The sequence below is a fragment of the Protopterus annectens genome, chromosome 14.part0 (genome assembly GCF_019279795.1).
Source record: "Protopterus annectens isolate FY-2018-M chromosome 14.part0, PAN1.0, whole genome shotgun sequence".
Classification (NCBI taxonomy): Eukaryota; Metazoa; Chordata; order Ceratodontiformes; family Protopteridae; genus Protopterus; species Protopterus annectens.
In genome coordinates, this window is record NC_056748.1 from 523,110,949 (window position 1) to 523,130,929 (window position 19,981).

A 19,981-nucleotide genomic window follows, 5' to 3' on the forward strand; every position below is an offset into this window, starting at 1 on the left:
GGACAGATTTTTCTGGATCTTAATAGGAGATGATTAATTTTGCCTCTCTTTATCTTTGTTTTTTTTTTTTCTATACAAGCTTGAAAGTTCAAGACTAGTCCAGCTAGATGACTAAGTATTTGAATGTGGTTGATGTTTCAACTATGTGTGTTTTAGTCTTTTATGAGGAAAGTGGTGGAGGTGTTGCCATTTATTTATTTATTTTAGGAGTACCAATAACCATGGTTTTGGTTTTACTAAAAAGAGATGAGGTCAACTTGCAGTTACTATTGGATGCATTTACCAACATGTTCTCAGCACAGAAAATGATGGGTAGGTGGAGTAAGTCAAAGGAAAGTTTATGTATAGACATTTTTTATTTATTTTATTTTACATTTGTTGACCGGGATAGTCCGACTGGATGCATGTCCATTTTCAGCGGAGGCCCGGGGAGAAAAGCTCCAAGGGTAAGCAGATACAGCATTACATAATACCAGCATTACATATTACAAACAGACTATTTACAGAGATTACATAAGTAAGCAAGTTAAACAAGTTCCGCAAGTTAGAGTTAATCCTGAGCACAAGTCAGGATTAAATTAAATTACACAGTAAACTGGTTAACAGATTTTTACACATTCTAGAGAGTGGGTACGGATAGACCCTTGGGGTACTCCTTTGGTGAAGACTGTATCCTGATAATACAAGGTGGCCAAAGGAAAGGTGGCTGTGAACCAAGGGGCCAAAAACTATTAATACTGTGTCAGTTTGGATTTGGGTATCGGCCATACTGGAAGTTATAGATAAGGGCTGCTTGTCAAATGTGACAATACTGTACTTTTTTTACATTTACTTTTAGCCCTTTTTCTGTACACCACTGGTTGGTAAGAATTAGATGACTCTGTAGTGATCCTGTATTATGTGTTGTTATATGATAATATCCACCTTACAGTCACTGGCAAATTTAGTCAGACAAAGATTTGTGACTTTAAAGGAGAAGGTTCTAATTCATGTTTCGCTTTAACCACAGACAGAAACACTATGGGGGTGGTACATGTGGGGGCTATGTTGGTTAGCATGAGGTCTGGAATGTCCTTTCTACTCCTACTGGGCTGGTTGACTTTTTCTAGGGGAATTATCATTTACTAATTCCAGAAATCTTAGGGCATAACCAACATATGAGGTCTGGGAGTGCCATTTTATTGAAGGATAACTGAAATTACCCATTACAAAATTATTTCGTTAGAGGTATTTCAACAATAGATTCAGAATTCTTTCATAGTCATCTGGGAACATGGAAGGTATCACACAAAACTGGAAAGAAGCCCTCAGAAGGTTCACATTAAAGAATAAACCAATTTTATTGTGATGTTAAGCGCTTTTCGTTTGTGCTGTACACAAACTTCTTCAGACAAAGAAAACCACACAATTACTTCTTTAAATAGCAGCAAGGTAATTGGATAATTAATAGTTCATGACTCATAATCTGTTATATACAAAGCAACAATAAAGCAAACAATTAACATTCTATTTTATGACTTATACGGCACCTATCAAACCCATTAAAAAATTCATCAATATTTCACATAATGGTATTCAAGAATGGCACTATTCTAAGTAATAATTTCTACTTAGAGTATGATGTTAATCAAAACTGAATAAAAAAGAAGAATAATGTTAAAAGCTAAGGCCAAAAAATATAAATATCAAAACTAAATTTCAATTATAATAGTAAGAACGAAGATGTATAAATACAGAAAAATACATACAATATGTATAGATATGTTATTTACTATATTAAATATAAAACATATATATATATATAAAAATATATTAAGGAAACATATTAAAACATATATAGAAGACAGGTTAAACACTGTCAATATTCATCTCTGTAAACTTTTTAATTTTAAAATACTAGCAATGGAACAACTTTCATTCAAACCTGGTACATTGTAGGCATTAAGCCTTATTTGCCACAAAAGCTCAAGTTCGTCTAGCCTAAGTGAATCAGACCCTCCTCTAAAATTATGAGAAATTTGATCAATAATTATAAATTTAAAACTATGGTTAGGAAATTGAACAATGTGCTTAGCTAAAGCATTTTCAATTTTATGTTTTTTAATTGCATAGAGATGTTCATACATACGGTCACGTAATCTTCTTTCAGTTTTACCTACATAGTAGGCTGGACATGACTGACATTGAGCTAAATAAACAACCATTTTCGAGTTACAGTTAACTCTCAATTTTAAATAGTAAAAGAGGTTGTTAATGTTGAATCTATTAGATTCATTAATGTATGAACAAAACTTGCAAGACTGACATTTGAACATACCAGGCGTTTGCACATTCGGTTTAAGTGGTTGTTCAAAAAAGGCTTTAAGGTTTTTACCCCGCTTATAAGTAACTAGGGGACGCTCACCTACGCATGAAAAGACACTTTTGTCATTTTTAAAAATTTCATACATACATACATACATACATGTACATACGTTTGAGTTCAATTAAGTTCAGTTTGTGGATTATGAAGAATCTCCTTAGAGATAATATATATATTTTTTTACAAATATGGAACTTCATCACAGTTTCCCTCAGGTGTGAATGCATGGCAAGTGCTAAACTCATGCAAAGTGGGAGTGTTTCTTTGCACAGTGAGACCAAGTCTCAATAACGACACAGACATGAATTTATTTAACACACATGACAACAGCAAGGCCAGGCACTTCTGGCACTAAGAAGACCAACCTTGATATATTCAGATTTAGAATTTGCTGAACTTTTATGTGTTATGTTGGGATGTCCAGCAGCTCGGCTTTAAAAAATATGCATTAGTGGGGCAGCAAGGACTTTGGACAGTAAGTGGAAGCCATGTAAGGGGAGGTGCACACCATCAAGGCCTGCCTACCATCTTATCTCATGATGACATACACTGGACCCCCTAGAATGACACTACCTACTTAACCAACTGTTGAAGCCAATTATCTTTTCTTTGTATTTAGGTATTATTTTTGGTGAAGGTAGAATTCTATTCAGGACCTGAGTCTTCTCTGTGAGCATAAGACGGGTCCTGCACTACCAAAGAATTCAAAATGCATAGTGAGATCTAACGTGTCTCTCTCTACATGCCTCTCTAAGCGAGTGCCACATTATTGGTATCCACATGGAGCCACATGTCACTGGTATCCACATGGACTACCAACAAGCTGTATTCATACCTGCATGCTGTTGGGACTAACCAGCATTTGTAACATCACAAAACCTGGTGACAGAGAGACAACTAAAAGTCACTCTGTCCTTGTTCAGCTTCAGGAGCATGGCATCTGTGTGCCTGACAATACAGTCACTAATTACCAGTACATCTGTATTTCTCTTCACAGATGTAGTGGCACGGGAAGGCTTACACTCTGCATCTTGATGACTACTTGATAGCGGTGGTGATGATGATGATGTTGTCTTATTAGATTCTTACTAAGATTAAATTCTTGGTTTTTAGGAGGCTTGGGAAGTGACTTTTTCACAGTTTCAGCATATGTTGATCAGTTGTGTTTGTGTAGAGGCGGGTAGTATTGAGTGGTGCTTACAGACCATCCTATTAGGTGAGAGGGAAGTCCTTATGTTGTGTAGATACATTTCTCCAGACTGTGTCATGTATGTCTAGTAATGGTTCATTGCCTGCTGTGAGCATAAGGCCGTTCCTACACTGCCTAAGAACACCAAGTGCTATGAGGCTCACAACGGAAGTGGAGTTGGTTGCCTGGTCTTCCACAATAGCCATAATGGTCCATTCCTTACAGAGTGTCGCATGTAACCCATTAAACAGCAGCTTAGTCAATACTTGCAAGAGATCTTAAGTACAGGAGGTTATAGTAACCAAAACAATAGCAATGGTTGTAATAAATAACACCTAACATTTGACATAGCAACAGCCACAGCTATAACAAGAACCTACACTAGAACAGCCTGCAGTGACAATTTCATAATAACAATAGCAGAAGAACACAGTGGCAGCTACAACAACAGACAGATAATAGCAGCTACTAGTCCAGCTAAGGGCAGGCAGTATCAGTAATATACTGCACAGCTCACAGCAGTAAGACATTATGCAATTGGTGCCCAGATAATAGTGAGGCAGTATACAGATAACAGTGCACTCTGGTTTGCAGTGCAGCTATGGGCAACTAACAGCAGTAAGAGAGAATAAGGCAGTAGTCAACAAAGCAGAACAGATTAACAGGCAAACAGTGCGGAGCTATTAGCAACTCAATTTACTTCAGCCTATGGATTGCACATCACAGCTCACAACAAATGAGCACAAACCCATGCAAGCACACACCCAACTTATAGCAACTCTGTAAAACCAGCAAAAGCTCAAAAGAGTAGCAACACGTAAAGGAGTAAAGCAATCAAAAGCCTAAAAAAGCAATCCGGTTCTCTCTCCTATCACTGCAAAAAAAATCACAGTAACATTACCGCTCAATATTGTTGTATAGCTAGCACATTACATTCAAATACCATGAAGAAAACACACTTATTGCAGATCTTGTGGGACCAGTACACAGTCAAATCCAGTAATTCAGGTTGCAGTCATGAATGTTCATCTTGACATGTAGCAGCTCTGAGTGCATCCCCAGGAAACACATTTTAAGTTACAGCAACTCACTAAAATCCTGAGACGTGCAAAACAGCACAATGACCAGTAGCAACAAAGGTTGTTTAAAGGTCTAAACCAATTGGAAGCCTAGAAACAGTCTGGTTCCCTCTCCCCTCACTAGAGAAAGAACAGCAAACAATTTCAATGGAACAACCAAGTGCATCTCCAGGCACTTCTAAAGTTATCTCCTACTGTGCCTCTAGATATCAAATTTTGCTTGTTCATATTAATAATTCCAAAACCATGCTAAATATAAGGTATCAGAATATTTTATCTTGAAGCACACGATGACAAACAAAATTGTATGGACATCTGTCCTCTGTCAATGAGTATTTGTTAGAACTGTAAGGTGGTAACTTCATTTTTTTAAAGGCTCAAACCATAGCCACTGGGAACTAAAGCTTTTAAAACTCCCAGTGGGTGTGGCTTGAGCCTTTAAAAAATAAAGTTATCACCTTACAGTTCTAACAAATACTCACAGACAAAGGTCTCAAGTATCAATACAGCTTTGTTTGTCATCATGTATGCTTCAAGATAAAATATTCTGATACCTTCTATGTATCTATGTATCATGGTTTTGGAATTAGTAATGCAAATATGAACAAGCAATATTTGCCACCTAGAGACGCAGTAGAAGGTAAGAGCAGAAATGCCTGGAGGCACACTCGGCTAGCACAATGACAATGTATATCCGTAAACTCAAATAATATGACAAAAAACACTTATCCCAGATCCTGTGGGCTTGGTGCATAATTCACTTACATAAATCACTTGAACATAATACCAACCATGTCTACAGCTCATTTACATAAACACCTACACACAATACCAACCATGTCCACAGCTCATTTACATGAATACCTACACACAATACCAACCATGTCCACAGCTCATTTACATGAATACCTACACACAATACCAACCATGTCCACAACTCATTTACATAAATACCTGCACACAGCAGCAACCATGTTCTTATTCTGGTTGCATAATTACCTGTATGCAGTACAAACCATGCTCACAGTTCACTTATACAAGTAAGAAACAGAAATGTTTTACATTACCAGCCATGTTTAGAGCTGCAATTACTAACACAGTACAGAAAATGTTAATAGCTTGTACATAAAATTATCTGTATGCAGTACCAACTGTGTTCTTACTCCACTTGCATAAACACCTGCATACAGTGCAGACCATATTCACAGTTCACCCACATAATTACTTGTTCAAAGAACCTATGCTCATAGATTTATGCAAATACCTCTTAACAGCGGCACAGTGGTTAGTGTTCTTGTCTCACAGCAAGAAGTTCTCAAGTTCGATTCTTGACTGGGGTGCCTTCTGTGTGGACTCTGCATGTCCTCCCAGCATTCACGTGGGTCCCCTCTGGGTGCTCTGGTTTCCTTCCACATTCCAAAGACATGTATCTGGATTGTTTCTCCCCGGGCGTCTGCTGAATATGGGCTTTGTCCAAGTCAGAATTTCCTGGTAAACAAATGTTAAATAAATAAAATAAACAGTCTCAACCAGGTTCATTGTTCCATCCATCCACAACTCCTTTTTACCCATTTCTGCAGATGGAGTTAGGGTGTCACCTCAACAGTGACCATTCTGTAGAGCCAATGTTCACACTGCCGATGGCTAGCCCTGCTGTGCTGGTCTTCCATATCACAGACACATCTATTTACGTCTACGGCTAATTTACAGTGTCAATCCACCCTCTGCATGTCCTTGGACTGTGGGAGGAAACCAGAACAGTCACAGAAAACCCACATGAACACAAGGAAGACATGCAGACTCCACACAAAAAGCACCCCAGCTTGGAATCAAACTGGAGTACCTCTTGCTATGAGCCCACGTAAATAAATATCTGTTAAAAGAACCAACAATGTTCATAGTTCATTCACATAATTACCTGTTCAAATTACCAGTCATGTTCATAGCTCACTTATTTAATTACCTGTAAACAGTACCAGCCATGTTTGTCATATGTCGGTATCACCTGTGCCTAGAAGCAGGGTTTGTACTTAATCCTAATAATATTTCACATTCCAATGAAACTTGACTATGTAATGCATAGGACTGTTTTAGACTGTTACAGTATGATCAATTTCATGTCTAGTACTATCTGAAATTGTCTTCTAGTCTGTGAATGTATGCTAACAGGTTATTCCCTATGTCTGTACTGCAGACACGTTTGTGCACCATTAATATTTTCGGAATGTACACTTGTTAATCTTTACACCCTGTGACTGTTATATCCATCCCACAATTCTTATACAATATGAATTTCATCTACCATGAGTAACAGTTAATCAATGAATCAAATGTAATCACTTTGACAACAACAACTTCTGGTGGGGTTTCACCCCTATTCTTGTCTGCAAAGAGCAACTGATTCAGTGGGGCCACCTGGATAATAAATGCAATAAATAAATAAATGTATGTACATTGTAATTACAGCATACAAGCTCTAGGACATCCATGCAACATAGGACATTAGGATAGTTATTCTTACCTCTATACGACAATGGTTATCCAAGCAAAAGCTGTTATGCATGTTGTGAGAAAAAGGAGATAGTGCCACCACAGCTAGCTGGAATTTTGTAAATAATTATATGCCATTTGTGAATATCAACATGACTTATATAAGATGCCTGTGTTACAACTGTATTAGAATTGCATGTCATGTGTATACCAAACTGCCCTGTACAGACACGTATTTTATAAAGTGCTCGTGCTTAAAATGTAACCACGGTGTGCCCTGCTGGAAGAGAACAAAAATGTACATGCACTATTATAACTGTTTAAATGCATATATTCTAACAGTGGAAACTGGAATACAGGAGATTAACGTCAGAAAAATAGCTGAGATTGAATTATTTTATAGGCTAGGCCGGACACATCATGTCTGTACTAGGGAGCTTTCTGTATTGTCTTCGGAGTGAAATAATTACTAACTCTGAAAGTATGAAGGAATATAATTGTTTTATGGCTTCCAGCATCTGCCAAAGATCTGAGGTCTATGTATTTTCACAGGTAGATGCTAAATACTGCCAGATTCCAGCAGTGGGGGTTTCACCTGGGATAGTCAGATGACAAGAAATTATGTCATTCTGCAAGCTATCCAAGTAGTAATATTGATATATTAATTTAAGAAGTATCTTAAAGAGAGTGCATTCTGTATTCTGTCTTGGACCTGACAAGATCCATTCACCACACATCTCCCGTGCTCCAATTAAGTAAGTTAACTAGGTTATAACAATTCTCTTATATACAGTCAGAAATATAGTGAAGCTTAGTTTAGATATTTTTCTTTATTTATTTGAGGCTGTCCTGCAATGTTGTTTTAAATATTTCCTGTGGTTTTGAACTCTGATGTCACTGTGAATATATATTTAGTACTGTCTTGTTCTTTTATTATTTATTATTAAATATGATGATGCAGCGGTAGCATTGTTGCCTCACAGCAAGAGGTTCTCCCGTTTGATTCTTGGCTGGAGTGCGGGGAGTGCATTCTGTGTGGAATCTGCATGTCCTCCCCGCGGTTGGGGTGGCCGTTCGAAAGACATGTGTAAATGGGCGTGCCTTTGTTGAAGGTTGAACGTCGAGCTGGCACCTCGGCGTTCGTGAAAATCTACTGCAAATCATTAGCGGACCGGAGTTCCGCTGTGGCGACCCCTAACCGGAAAAAGCCAAAAGACAACAACATTAAATATGTTTAAACCTTTCACTGTGGTTGATCTGTGTAGATATATTTAAGTTTTCAGAGTACTTGCATATTTATTTGGTGACATTGTGTGGGCCACTCCTAACAGCCTTGCTCTTGGTCAAACTACCATTTGTGTTAATATTAATATTACACTAAGATTGGACACCCTTTGTTAAGGACCTTAAAGTAGCTGATAAGGAGTGACTGGTAGCAGTAATTACTACCTTATAGTCTGGGCAGAAGGGGGCATTGCTTGTAAATCTGTGACAGCCTTTTCAAGGTGTGTGTGTGTGTGTGTGTGTGTGTGTGTGTGTGTGTGTGTGTGTGTGTGTGTGTGTGTGTGTTAATCAAATCTCAAAGAGTGTGTGTGTGTGTGTGTGTGTGTCAGCTACTTGGGCAGGGACACGAAGCACTGGTTGGACAGAGAGGGTGCTGGAGGTCTTGGCTTGGTCACTCAGCTGAGATCTCTACTCTATAGCTGAGCCAGTGGGGAGTCTTACTGGGGATCTGGAGGAAAAAGGGGAGAAACCATCACTGGACTGATTGTGGTTTCTATGTGCTCTTAAGGGAAATTGCACTTGATGCAGAGAGCTGCATCTGGAAATACTTTACCGTACCTGTCATTCTCCCAGTGAACGTCTCCACTGGTGCCAGTAGTGAGGATTATGGCTCCTTGATTACTGGTCCAGTGGTGTGGCGTCACACATGCTGTCCAGTGGATGTACTTATTTCAGTCAATTACAAGGGTTACTTTGACACTAGAACAAGGAGGTATTAAGTTCTAAGTCAGACACTTCACAGAACAGCACTGTAACAAAGCCCACCACTGGTCTGCTACCTAACAGGATCTTCAGTGAGCAGCAGGGCTTGGGTGGAAAGAAGTATAAACTCAAATAGCAGTAAAGTAACTTCCAACCCCCATCTAGACCAGCTGGCTTACCAGCCCTTGATAGGGGCTGCTAACCTAGAAGCACACCTGGTGGAGAACTTAACCATGTTTGGTGGGATGTTGGAGAAGAGATTAAGTCGATCTGACCCTTTGTCATCTAATTCTAACCACTAGAATTTTGTATATACCTTATAATTTTCAATAGGAGGGCCCGCAATGTAATAAGCACACAGGCACAGGTGTTCCTACCCATGATGCACTGATGTTTGCCCTGTCTCTCAGTGTGCTGACACACTTACGTAACACTAAAGGTCTTTTCCAGTTTCTGCTAAACAGCAACATAAAGCAGCATTGTGCGGTAAAAATCCTGGTCCTCCCCCTAATTTGTGCAAGTTGGTCTTCGGCTGCTTAAGACTACTACCAACCCCCCCCGGAAGGCCTTCTGTCTTCATATGTCACTGGTCAATCCCAGATTGTCACACTAACCTTATGCCAATGGCTCAGCCTCATCATCTAGTTTTAGAAAAATGTCTTACCTCTGCTTTCCTGAATTCAGTGACAGTTCATCCACAGCTTTATCAGAAGTTGTCCTGATGTCATCTAGGCATCCGTTGTCACCAAATGCACCCCATTCCATGTTAACACACATCCTTCCCTCATCACCATCTACCATTTCGATGTTCCTCATTTCTTCCATATAACATGCATTGCTGCCGGTTCCTACAACAAGAAAAACAGAAATCAGTAACAAATGCACCGGACTCCTGTTTGGCCTCCCCATGTCCAAGCCTACACACATCCCTTAAAATAATGCTAGTGTATCAAAACTTGTCAGATGCATTTAGGAAGAATGACTAGGCCTAAAAAGGCACCCGGGGTCATGGGGGTCATCAGCCTATTTAATCACCTACGAACCTGTGTTTCTACATAATTCCAGCAGAGAGCTTCTACACCTAAGGCTCCAAAGGGTTAGGGATTGTATTATATTATATACTGGTTGTGGCCAAAAAAATGACATGATTGGTTATCTGGTCTGCCCTTTTCTCTCAAGACTCCACTTGTTCCCCTATGCTTTTTGTCATAGATTCTACAACCTCTCTTCCCTAAGCACCCTGATGTGAAGGCATATGTGGTATTAGTGTGCAATTCCTACTGTAGTTTGTTCCACTTTTTCACTACTAGTTATTTTTATTTATTTTATTTACTTATTTACATGTTTTACATTTGTTTAGCAGGACAGTGTGGCTGGGCCGAAGGCCCCTTTTCATGAGGAGTCTTGGGAGAAAGCAACAGAACACAGGGTGTAACAAAAAAGTATGTAAAAATAATAGCACAAATACACAGAGATAACATAGCTTATCACATTACTTGAACAAGAAGTTTGTAATCTACAAGAAATAAGAATGGAGACATTATGATCAGCTACAATAATTACATTTTATCCGCAGTGTAAGTAGTACAGGATTGTTTCTGGTTGTGCTGTGGTTTCTGTGAGAAAAACAAGAAGGATATGATTTACAGAGATGATACAGAGCCATAGATATTGAAAATAAGACGGTCTATATAATTAAGGAAAATATTTTACTTGTATAATCAGGTTTGCCAGGATATGACCATAAGGAGATTAAGTGATTTTTTATTTATTTATTTTTTTTTTAGATTTTGTTGAAAAGGTTTTAGGCTGGATTTCCCTCTTAGGTCAGAATGGTTATAAAACCTCTACTACAGTCTGTCCGTGAAAAACAGCATTTTAACATCTAAAGTGAAGTTTGTGTGTAAGTCTGAAATTCATGCCCCTTAAACTGATTCATCCCACAGCACCGCCGGTATTTTTAGTACGCCTACTATGTCCTCTCTTTTCCAAACTCATACAGTGTGGAAAGTTGAAACTCATTCAGTCTCGGTTTATACCTCTTATTCTCCAGCTGTCTTGCTACCCTCGCAGTCTATCGGCTCGGGCGATTTTCCTTCTCTCTGTAAGGGTGAACTGAACTGCTTGTACATAGTACTCTAGTCACAGCATGACAAAAGCTCTGTGCAGGTTCTTCTTGATCCGATGGCCCCCAAGGATTCATCACATCAACTCACTGGCTTTGACCATGTTCTTTGTCACCAACTTTCTTAGTTTGTGTCTGGTGACTCATTTCTGAAATCACTGTCATCCTTTTGTTCTGCATGCCTCTGGTAATTCAACCAGACAGCAGATAAAGCATCTTGTACATGCTTGTGTTAAACCTCATCTGCCATTTCTCTGTCAAAACAGTTAGCCTCCTCAGATCCTTCATCAGGCTTCCACTCCCCCATTATCTCAGCAACCTGTCAGCTGCAGTCTCATCCCTACTTCCCCATTATTCCAGTGACCTATCACCTGCAGACTCATCTCTACTCCCTTACTATCCAAGCAGAGTATCTCCTGCTGAATCATCTTCACCCCCCCCCCCCAATAATCTCAGTGACCTATCATCTGCATGCTGGCTGATCATACATGATCATACATATTGATTATAAGTTTGCAGATGACTGCAAGCTAGGAGCAGTCACTGAATCCCCAAATTAGTTATCCTGCAGGAAGGCTTGTTCCAAATAACTGGTGCTAAAAATCATGGACTGAAACTAAATGCCAAAAAATGCATTACTGCATTCTTTGGGAAGTCATCTACACAGGGAACTATCACATAGGCAATATACTCCTAAGAGCTGACCCAGATGTTCGGGATTGGGGAACTTATGAGGACAGTGACTTAATTTTTGACGAACATGTGTCCACTGTTGTAAGAAAGTCTTTCTATATTGCATAGTTATAAACAAAGGGGATTTTGTCTAGATCTAGGGATGCCACTGTTCCCCATTATTCAGCCCTCATCAGGCCAGTCTTTGAATATAATACCCCCTTTGACATGTACCTGTCTAGACACATGCAACAACTAGAACTCCCACAGAGATACCTTACTAAAAGGATACAAGGTCTAAACAACACAGCCTACATGGATTGACTCAAAGCACTGTCTCTATACTCTGTATCCTACAGACTGCTAGGATGTGACCTCTGAATGGCATACAGGGCATCCTCCGACCCATTACTGACAGACACTGAACATCAGCAAGTCAAACAACATCAGAAATACTCAATCTAGGGATCTAAACCTCTTCTGCAACATCAACAAAATGGCTTGGAGAGACAGGTATATCTGACAGGATACTGATGCTCTAAAACAGACTCCTCATCCACATAAAACAAAGTTCATCCCTGTCCTTATTTAAGTGCATCTTAAATCTATGGGTGGGGAACAGAAAATTTACCCCAAGACTGCCCCCTGTACTACTAATGGACACAGGCAGATCCTTAATGCTTTACCCCATCCATGGATCTCATCAAATTATTTATGGTATGATCCCCACAGCTAGTCTAGTACTTACCTATGAACATGTATGTTTAATCTGTTTTCTGACATCTTTCCCAAAGACTCCAAAGACACAGGGCTCAGAACTGATTTTATTATGTATCGCTTACTAACTGGGTAACAGGGCTGGTCCATAGACTCCCTTCAGACACAATGTCGGCCTCAATGGCAAAATCAAAACTACTAGTCTGAGAGCCTAATTGCTGTTATGAAGCAGTTGTTATGATGCCACCTTTCTTCACACCTCCAAATTGGCTGTCCAATTAGGAAAATGTTTTAGAAAAAAACAGTACCCGCAACCTGGAATCAGTTACCAACTGAATATGTAATCATTCAAAGTTCTAGCAGGGTTAAAAAAGCTTTATTTTTAGGCAGAATGAATGTAAATGCTTCAGAAACAAAGCATAGCAAACCTTCATAAAGAATGCCTTCACGGTACATATAACATCAGCAGTCATACAAACTGGTTCACTAACCAGTACATGATTTATAATTTGTAAATATTTGAACTTTTGAAATATTAATGATTTCCGTTGCTTGAGAAATACTCGTCTCAATTCTCTCTTGCTAGTTTTACTCTACTAATACTTCTTGTTTATTACGGAGTTGCATCTACTCTTTGAGCCCATGTTGTGGCTGAAAAAGGGTCAGTTTGACCAGTCTATTTACCAGCTAAACAAGCAAACAAATAAATAAATAAAGATTCCCACAAACTACACGTAGACACTAGTGTACCCAATCAGCCAACATGGTTCTCACTGATTTTTGAAGGAATCCATATCAACTTCCTTGTATTTTGACAGGGTTCCCATAACCACCTTCTCTTGGTTTCCTGGCACTTGGCCACCCCCCCTTTTTTTTTAGCTTTCCTCCGTTCTATGTTCCTTCAGGCTATTTATCAGAATGATGCGTCAGGCTAAGTCAAAGGCCTTACTGAAGTTTCAGTACGCCATATCCATTGGATCCTCTTCAAAAAACAGAAACATACCTAACTCTGATTATAGGATCTGTTAACTAAAATCACAAGCTGGTTCTTATCTTTTAATTTTTTAACCTTTAGGAAACTAACTAGACTGTCCCCCGTGTGAACTGAAACCAAAAGATGAAAGGTTAATAATGGTGGCCCTGGACAGTGCACAACGTACATATTGGTTTACAAAGTCCACTGAACATGTGGGAGAAACAGACAAATGTAGGTTCACTAAAAAGAACTGCAAAACAGTCACACATCTTGTTGCTGGGTGTGATACACTAATGGCTGAGGGTGTATACACTGAAAGATACAATAATGTAGCAAGACTGCTACAGTGGGGGCTGCACAAACACTACAATATTGAAGTATTTATGAAGCACTGGAAAGATGAACCACAAAGCATTATAGGGAATGAAGAAGTTTATTTCACATGGTATCACCCATTACCTACAGTTCAAACACTATATTTGAGAAAAACAGATACAGTAACCCCTGAAAAGGTAGTACTCATTAGAACAGCTACACCCAGTGATTACAGTGTCTTATGTACAGAGAGACACAAAGTCATATAATACCAGGATTTGCAGGCAGAAACAACAGCAATGTGGAAGAAAGATACCCAGACAGTTCTAATAGTAGCAGGAGCAACAGGTATAATACATGAATCTATTGTAATAAAAGAAATGCAATGTTCTCAAGTGTAAAGTGTGGGGGTTCAGTACTGTATTAGTATTCACAAGATACTGCATTAGTACTTACAAGATACTGTATTAGTATTCACAAGATACTGCATTAGTGTTCACAAGGCACTGCATTAGTATTTACAAGATACAGACAGGATTACACACCTCATAAGTACAGCCTCAGTAAATGAGTCTGTAGCTGTGCCATTTGGGGTTAAGTTAGACTAACACTAAAATGTTTCTAAGAACATCAAAGCATTTTTTGAATCTTTTACTTGGACAAATAAACATGAAGGTGACCTAGAAAACTGAAAGTGAGCAAAATGAATTAGACAAAATAGAAGAATTGTCTTTGCTGTCACCAAAGGCATTGCAGATGAATAATTACTCATAATGTCATCAAGGATAGAGTGAAGAAAACAGGACGCCAAATGTAAGTAAAAGCCTTACTTCATGAAAGCAATGATTAAATTAACTGCAGAGTGAAACAACTGCCTTTGTTGTAGACAAGGGCAGGAAAGTACTGTAGAAGCCATTAAGGGCTAAATCTAGAGATGACATTGCTTTTCTAGATACCAGTGCCAGACTCAGGATCATGGACTACCTTTTCTGTCTGCAAAGATAAAGAATATGATTAAAAAGAATTATGAACCAACATGGGAAATTGAATTACCAACATGGGAAATCGATGCTCCACACCTATGGTCACCCCCTCTTTGGTCAGGTCAGACCATAAGCTAATCACCCTAACATCCACATCCCACCCCCACCCACCAGTAAGGAAACCTCCATAAAAAACTTCTCCAAAGCCAACTTCATGCTACTCAAGTCAGAAGTGACAAACTTCATGACCCCCATGCAGACAGGAACTGAAAGTTCGACTGCTGAGTCCTACACTAAGACACTGTATGAGCACATCCACTCATGCATGAATCGTGCCATCCCAAATAGAACCAAGATGCTCTGCTCCAAAAACAGGAAGCCAATCTGGTGGTCCCCTGCCAAAAACAAACTTCACAACAAAAGGAAGAAACTGTAGTAGAAAAGAAGAGAATCCCAGGATGCAAAAACTCCCTCCCCAGCCTCAGTAAGAAGCTGAGATCCCTCATAAAATCCTCCAAAGCTAGTTACGAAAATAAAATTGCCAAAGATTCCAAAGACAACCACAAGGCATTCTATAACTATGTCAAGAATCTAAATTACAATGCTCAGATCTGCTCTGAGCTAAAACAGAATGGCATTAAATATACTGATCTCAAGGATATTGCCAATATCCTGGCAGATCGATTCAGTGCCAACTTCACCCCCCCTCACCCTCTAAATGGCCCATCTCAATACCGGAATATTGCCAAATTCCAGTAATAACGGCCACACAGGTAAAAAACACAGTCTCCAAAGCTAAGAATACAGCATCCATGGGACCAGATGACATCCCCGGCTGTGTACTACATGAACTACAAAATGAACTGGCACCTCACCTAAGTGTCATGTTTAATCACACCCTCACCTCAGGCTTCATGCCCACTGAGTGGCGCACAGCTACAGTTATCCCACTCCACAAGGGGGGATCCACCTTGGATCCCGGGAGCTACCGCCCCATCAGTCTGACGAGCCTGATCTGCAAGGCCATGGAACGTATTATCATGGAACTTATAAACAAAGACACTGGCAACCTTAAAACACTGGACCCCACCCAGTTTGGGTTCGTGAAGAGCCGATCTTGTCTCCTGAACCTGACTGACTTCTTCGAATCAGTCTCCAGAGCTGTGGACGAGGGTAAGGCAGTCCACATAGCCTATCTGGACCTCGCCAAGGCCTTGGACACCATCCCCCACTCTGGAATCATAGATAAACTTACTAAACTATGCATTAATCCCTACGTCACTTGATGGGTTGCCAACTGGCTTACTGACAGAACCCACACTGTAAAAGTAGCTGGCTCCAAATCCAGCTCCAGACAAGTGACAAGTGGAGTACCTCAGAGTTCAGTCCTGGGACTGCTCTTGTTTGGCATCTACTTCTCTGAAGTATAGGCCAACATTAAGGGACTCTGGCTAACAAAGTTCGCAGATGACTGCAAACTGGGAGCCATTATTGAATCCCCAAATGATGCCGATACTCTACAAAACGCCTTACAGAACAGATGCTTGGTGCCAGAGCCATGGGCTCAAGCTCAATGCCAAAAATGTATAGTTATCCCCTTTGGGAAAAAAACATGTACCCGTGAATTACCACATAGGTGGCAGTACACTAAACACCGAAAGTGTGATAAGAGACTTAGGGGCACAGGTGGACAGTGGTCTCACCTTCAATAACCACATCACCACAACAGTTAGGAAATCCTTCTATGTGGCACACCTCATCACTAAGGGCTTTTCATCCAGAAAAAAGGAGGTCATTGTCCCACTGTACTCATCCCTCATTAGACCCATTATAGAATACAACGCCCAATTTGGTATATACCTCTCAAGATATCTGCAACAACTGGAAAGGCCGCAGAAATACCTCACTAAAAGAAACACAAGCCTAAAGCAGATGCCCTATGCTGACTGCCTTAAAAAACTCCAGCTATACTCTGTCGCATATCGTCTACTCTGAGGCGATCTCTGCTTAACATACAAGGCCATGTCAAACCCAGAGCTGTTGGACATGCTACACTTAAAGAAATCCCAATCCCTCAGAGCCACACGCTCCAGGGATCTAAACCTTGTCATCACAATAAACAAAACATGCTGGAGGGATAGGTTCCTGACCCAGAGACTCCCCAAACTCTGGAACAGACTGCTCATACATGTCAAGCAGAGCACCTCTTTGGCCCTCTTCAAAAGCAGCCATGATGACTGGATGGGAGAAAGGAAATTCACCCCAGGGATCATGTCAATTGCCCTGCTAGACAGGGGTCCAGGGAAGTAAATAGTGTGGGAAGAAATAACCAGGGAATTGTTATGGCTAGGCTTGTATAGGCCCTAGGGCCGATAGCCTAGTACCAACCTATGAACCATAATACATGATTCTCTATATCCCTTCATCTAGCATATGAAGACTTGTTCGTAGTGGGAAGCAATAAATGGTAACCTGCTGATCAAGCTAGGTGCAAGGTAGTGATGCAATCAGTTAAAGAAACAAAGTGATTGGTTAACTTACAGGAAGTGGGAGCGCTGCAGGAAGTACAAGTTTAATGATATGGGGGTGGGTAGGAATTGGAGCAGGGTAAAGAGCAAAATGAAACTGAGGTTACTAAGGTAGAGTGGAGTGAGATTTCATCAGGAGTGAATTTCCACAGCCTGTCAGCTTCAGCTGTATGCAGCCTTTGAAAAGATATTGCTAGGACATGGCTGCTATAGATGAATTTGGTAAGATTTCCAGACACAACAGATACATTTCACTGACTTAGGGCAATGTCTAGTAAACAGGATCTGCACAGCTGATCTATAATACCCTAACAACTTACCTCCAATTGAACTAAAAGGTAAAAGCTAGCATAATGCAGGTGTCGTTGTCCCACTCCTGGTAATATTAGTGCATAATAACTACAATTATCTCTAGAGGTCTGGTTAATGAGTTCGTAGACGCTTTCAGTATAAGTGGTTAATTGAAATAATTAAAATAACACTGCTTATTTCATCCTTATGCATTAAGTTTAATTAGTGATACAGGGAGGGAAACGGAGTATAAGGGGTCAGACAGTTCCATCTCCTTGCTTTAAAAAGTCCACTAAATGGAACAGCTACCATAGCTTGTGCAGTTTGTGAAGGGTACACCATAGTGCAAATCTCTTAGAAAAAAAAGCAAAAACTTGGGAAGATCTGAGTATAAGGAAGACACCAAGATCTGAGTATAACAGTGTTTTCTCCTTAACCTCTTTCTGCAAACATAAACTGAATGTCTTGGTGTTTTATAAAGGTACCCATGTTGTGCTGAAACAAATACATTATAATAATCAAGATGGTGGTGGCAACTGGATTATACACTTTCAAGTATCACACAAATACTAAATAGCGCCCAGTGATCATGCCAGTGTTAAATATAAAACAGTGTTAGCAGAAGCCCAAGTGAGATGAACTGAAACATGCTTTTGACCATGTTACAAATCAGGAAGCAGTACACCATTTTTTTTACAGCCGATACAATGGAGTACAGAAATTCAGTCACCTGTTAAACATTTGGAGTCAGTCGGTACTGTAGCCATGTAAACTTCTTAACTAGCCAAGCTAAAACTGCACTAACAGCAGTCTCCATTCTAATGAAGAAATACAAGCAAAAGCAGTTCACAACAACTTACATGAGTATGGCAATGCAATCAGACAAAAAAACAAAACAAAAAAAAAAACAGCCAAACAGAGTAAGGAACCTTGCCAGTTAATGCAGCAGTGGTAAAACAATACAGACTTAAGAGTAACAACACACAAGAAGGTCCAATTAAGATAGAAAAAAAATGGAAGGAAAGCAGGAGGGTAGATTTATTTTTCACTTACAAAAGGGACAAAAGTAAAATGTTTGATTCAGAAAGATTGCTTAGAAAGACCAAGAAATGTACAAAAGTACTATGCAACCATGTTGCTTTTATTGCTCCATTTAGGTGGAAGCTGTTATTCTTAGTACAAAGTTAACACTTCCTATTGCAGTTTATGAAGAATACTAGCCATGCCTAAGATTCCACTCACCAACAAACACATTCCATAGTCAGTCAGCTTTGTGCAGCTTCTGAAAAGATGCTGCCAAGAGAAGGCTGTATTACATGGATTTGGAGAGACAAATCCTGTATTACAAAGCACATTCACATTTGCTAAAGTGCAAAGTCTAGCAAACAGTGGCTGCAGCTATCTAGAAAACCTTAAAAATTCACCTCCAGCTGTATTAAATGGAAAGAGCTGTGACTGCTCAGATGCCTGCAGCCTAGTTCTACTAATACTTTTGGGAGGGAAAACCACTCTCATCTCCTTAAATCTGGCCAATATGTTCTAAGGCACTTTCAGAATAAGTGGTTAATTCAAACAATTAAAATAACATACCCAATGTCTTCCTTACAATAAACAATAAGCTTCAGATGTGTTCCAGAGATGAAAGTGGAGTATCATGGTCATTTGCTTCCTTTTCCTTGCCTGTTTCAGTCCACTAGGTGTGATAGTAGCTGCAGTACTTGGAAGCGGAGTGTACAGTGATGCAAACCTTACAAATGCAGTATAACAAGCAGGCCATTCCAGGGAGGCTGAAAGGAGCTGTTTCATGGGAACCTACTGGTGCTAGTGCTTCAACAATTACCTTAGCATAAAACAAAGTCCACTTTACCACAATCAAACATTTGCTGCTCTCTTCAGGCTTTATTGTTAAAAAACAGTGTTGCTTTCAGTTTCCCAAGTTTGATACTGCTGGGCTCTGACTTATGAGACAAGCTTGTGTTATCTGTGCCACAGGTAGATGCATTTTTCAGGTAGTCTGAGGATGAAGGTGTGTATGCTGGTTACTCCCACAGATTAATTCACTTCACTACCTCTCTTACATTATGTTTGTGTGTGAGTATGTAAATTGCACCGAGATACAAAAGGCACAACATAAACAGTGTAATTTGTTTGCAAAATTCTGCACTACTTCCTGTCTTGCTATTTGTGCTATTTGATCTGACTTAGTATGAGTTTTCTCTCCACTAGTTTAGCACTTCATTGTTTGCAAAAATGTAAAACAGTCCCTTC

At 39.7% G+C, this 19,981-nt stretch overlaps 1 protein-coding gene across 1 annotated transcript in view; it reads right to left on the bottom strand.

Moving 5' to 3' along the window:
* The window catches only part of HK1 (hexokinase 1), a 623,778-nt gene that overhangs the window by 83,852 nt on the left and 519,945 nt on the right, over positions 1-19,981 (bottom strand). Inside the window, exon 15 of the mRNA XM_044056279.1 lies at positions 9,771-9,954. Coding sequence (XP_043912214.1) covers positions 9,771-9,954 — 184 coding nt within the window. The remainder of the gene's footprint in view (positions 1-9,770; positions 9,955-19,981) is intronic.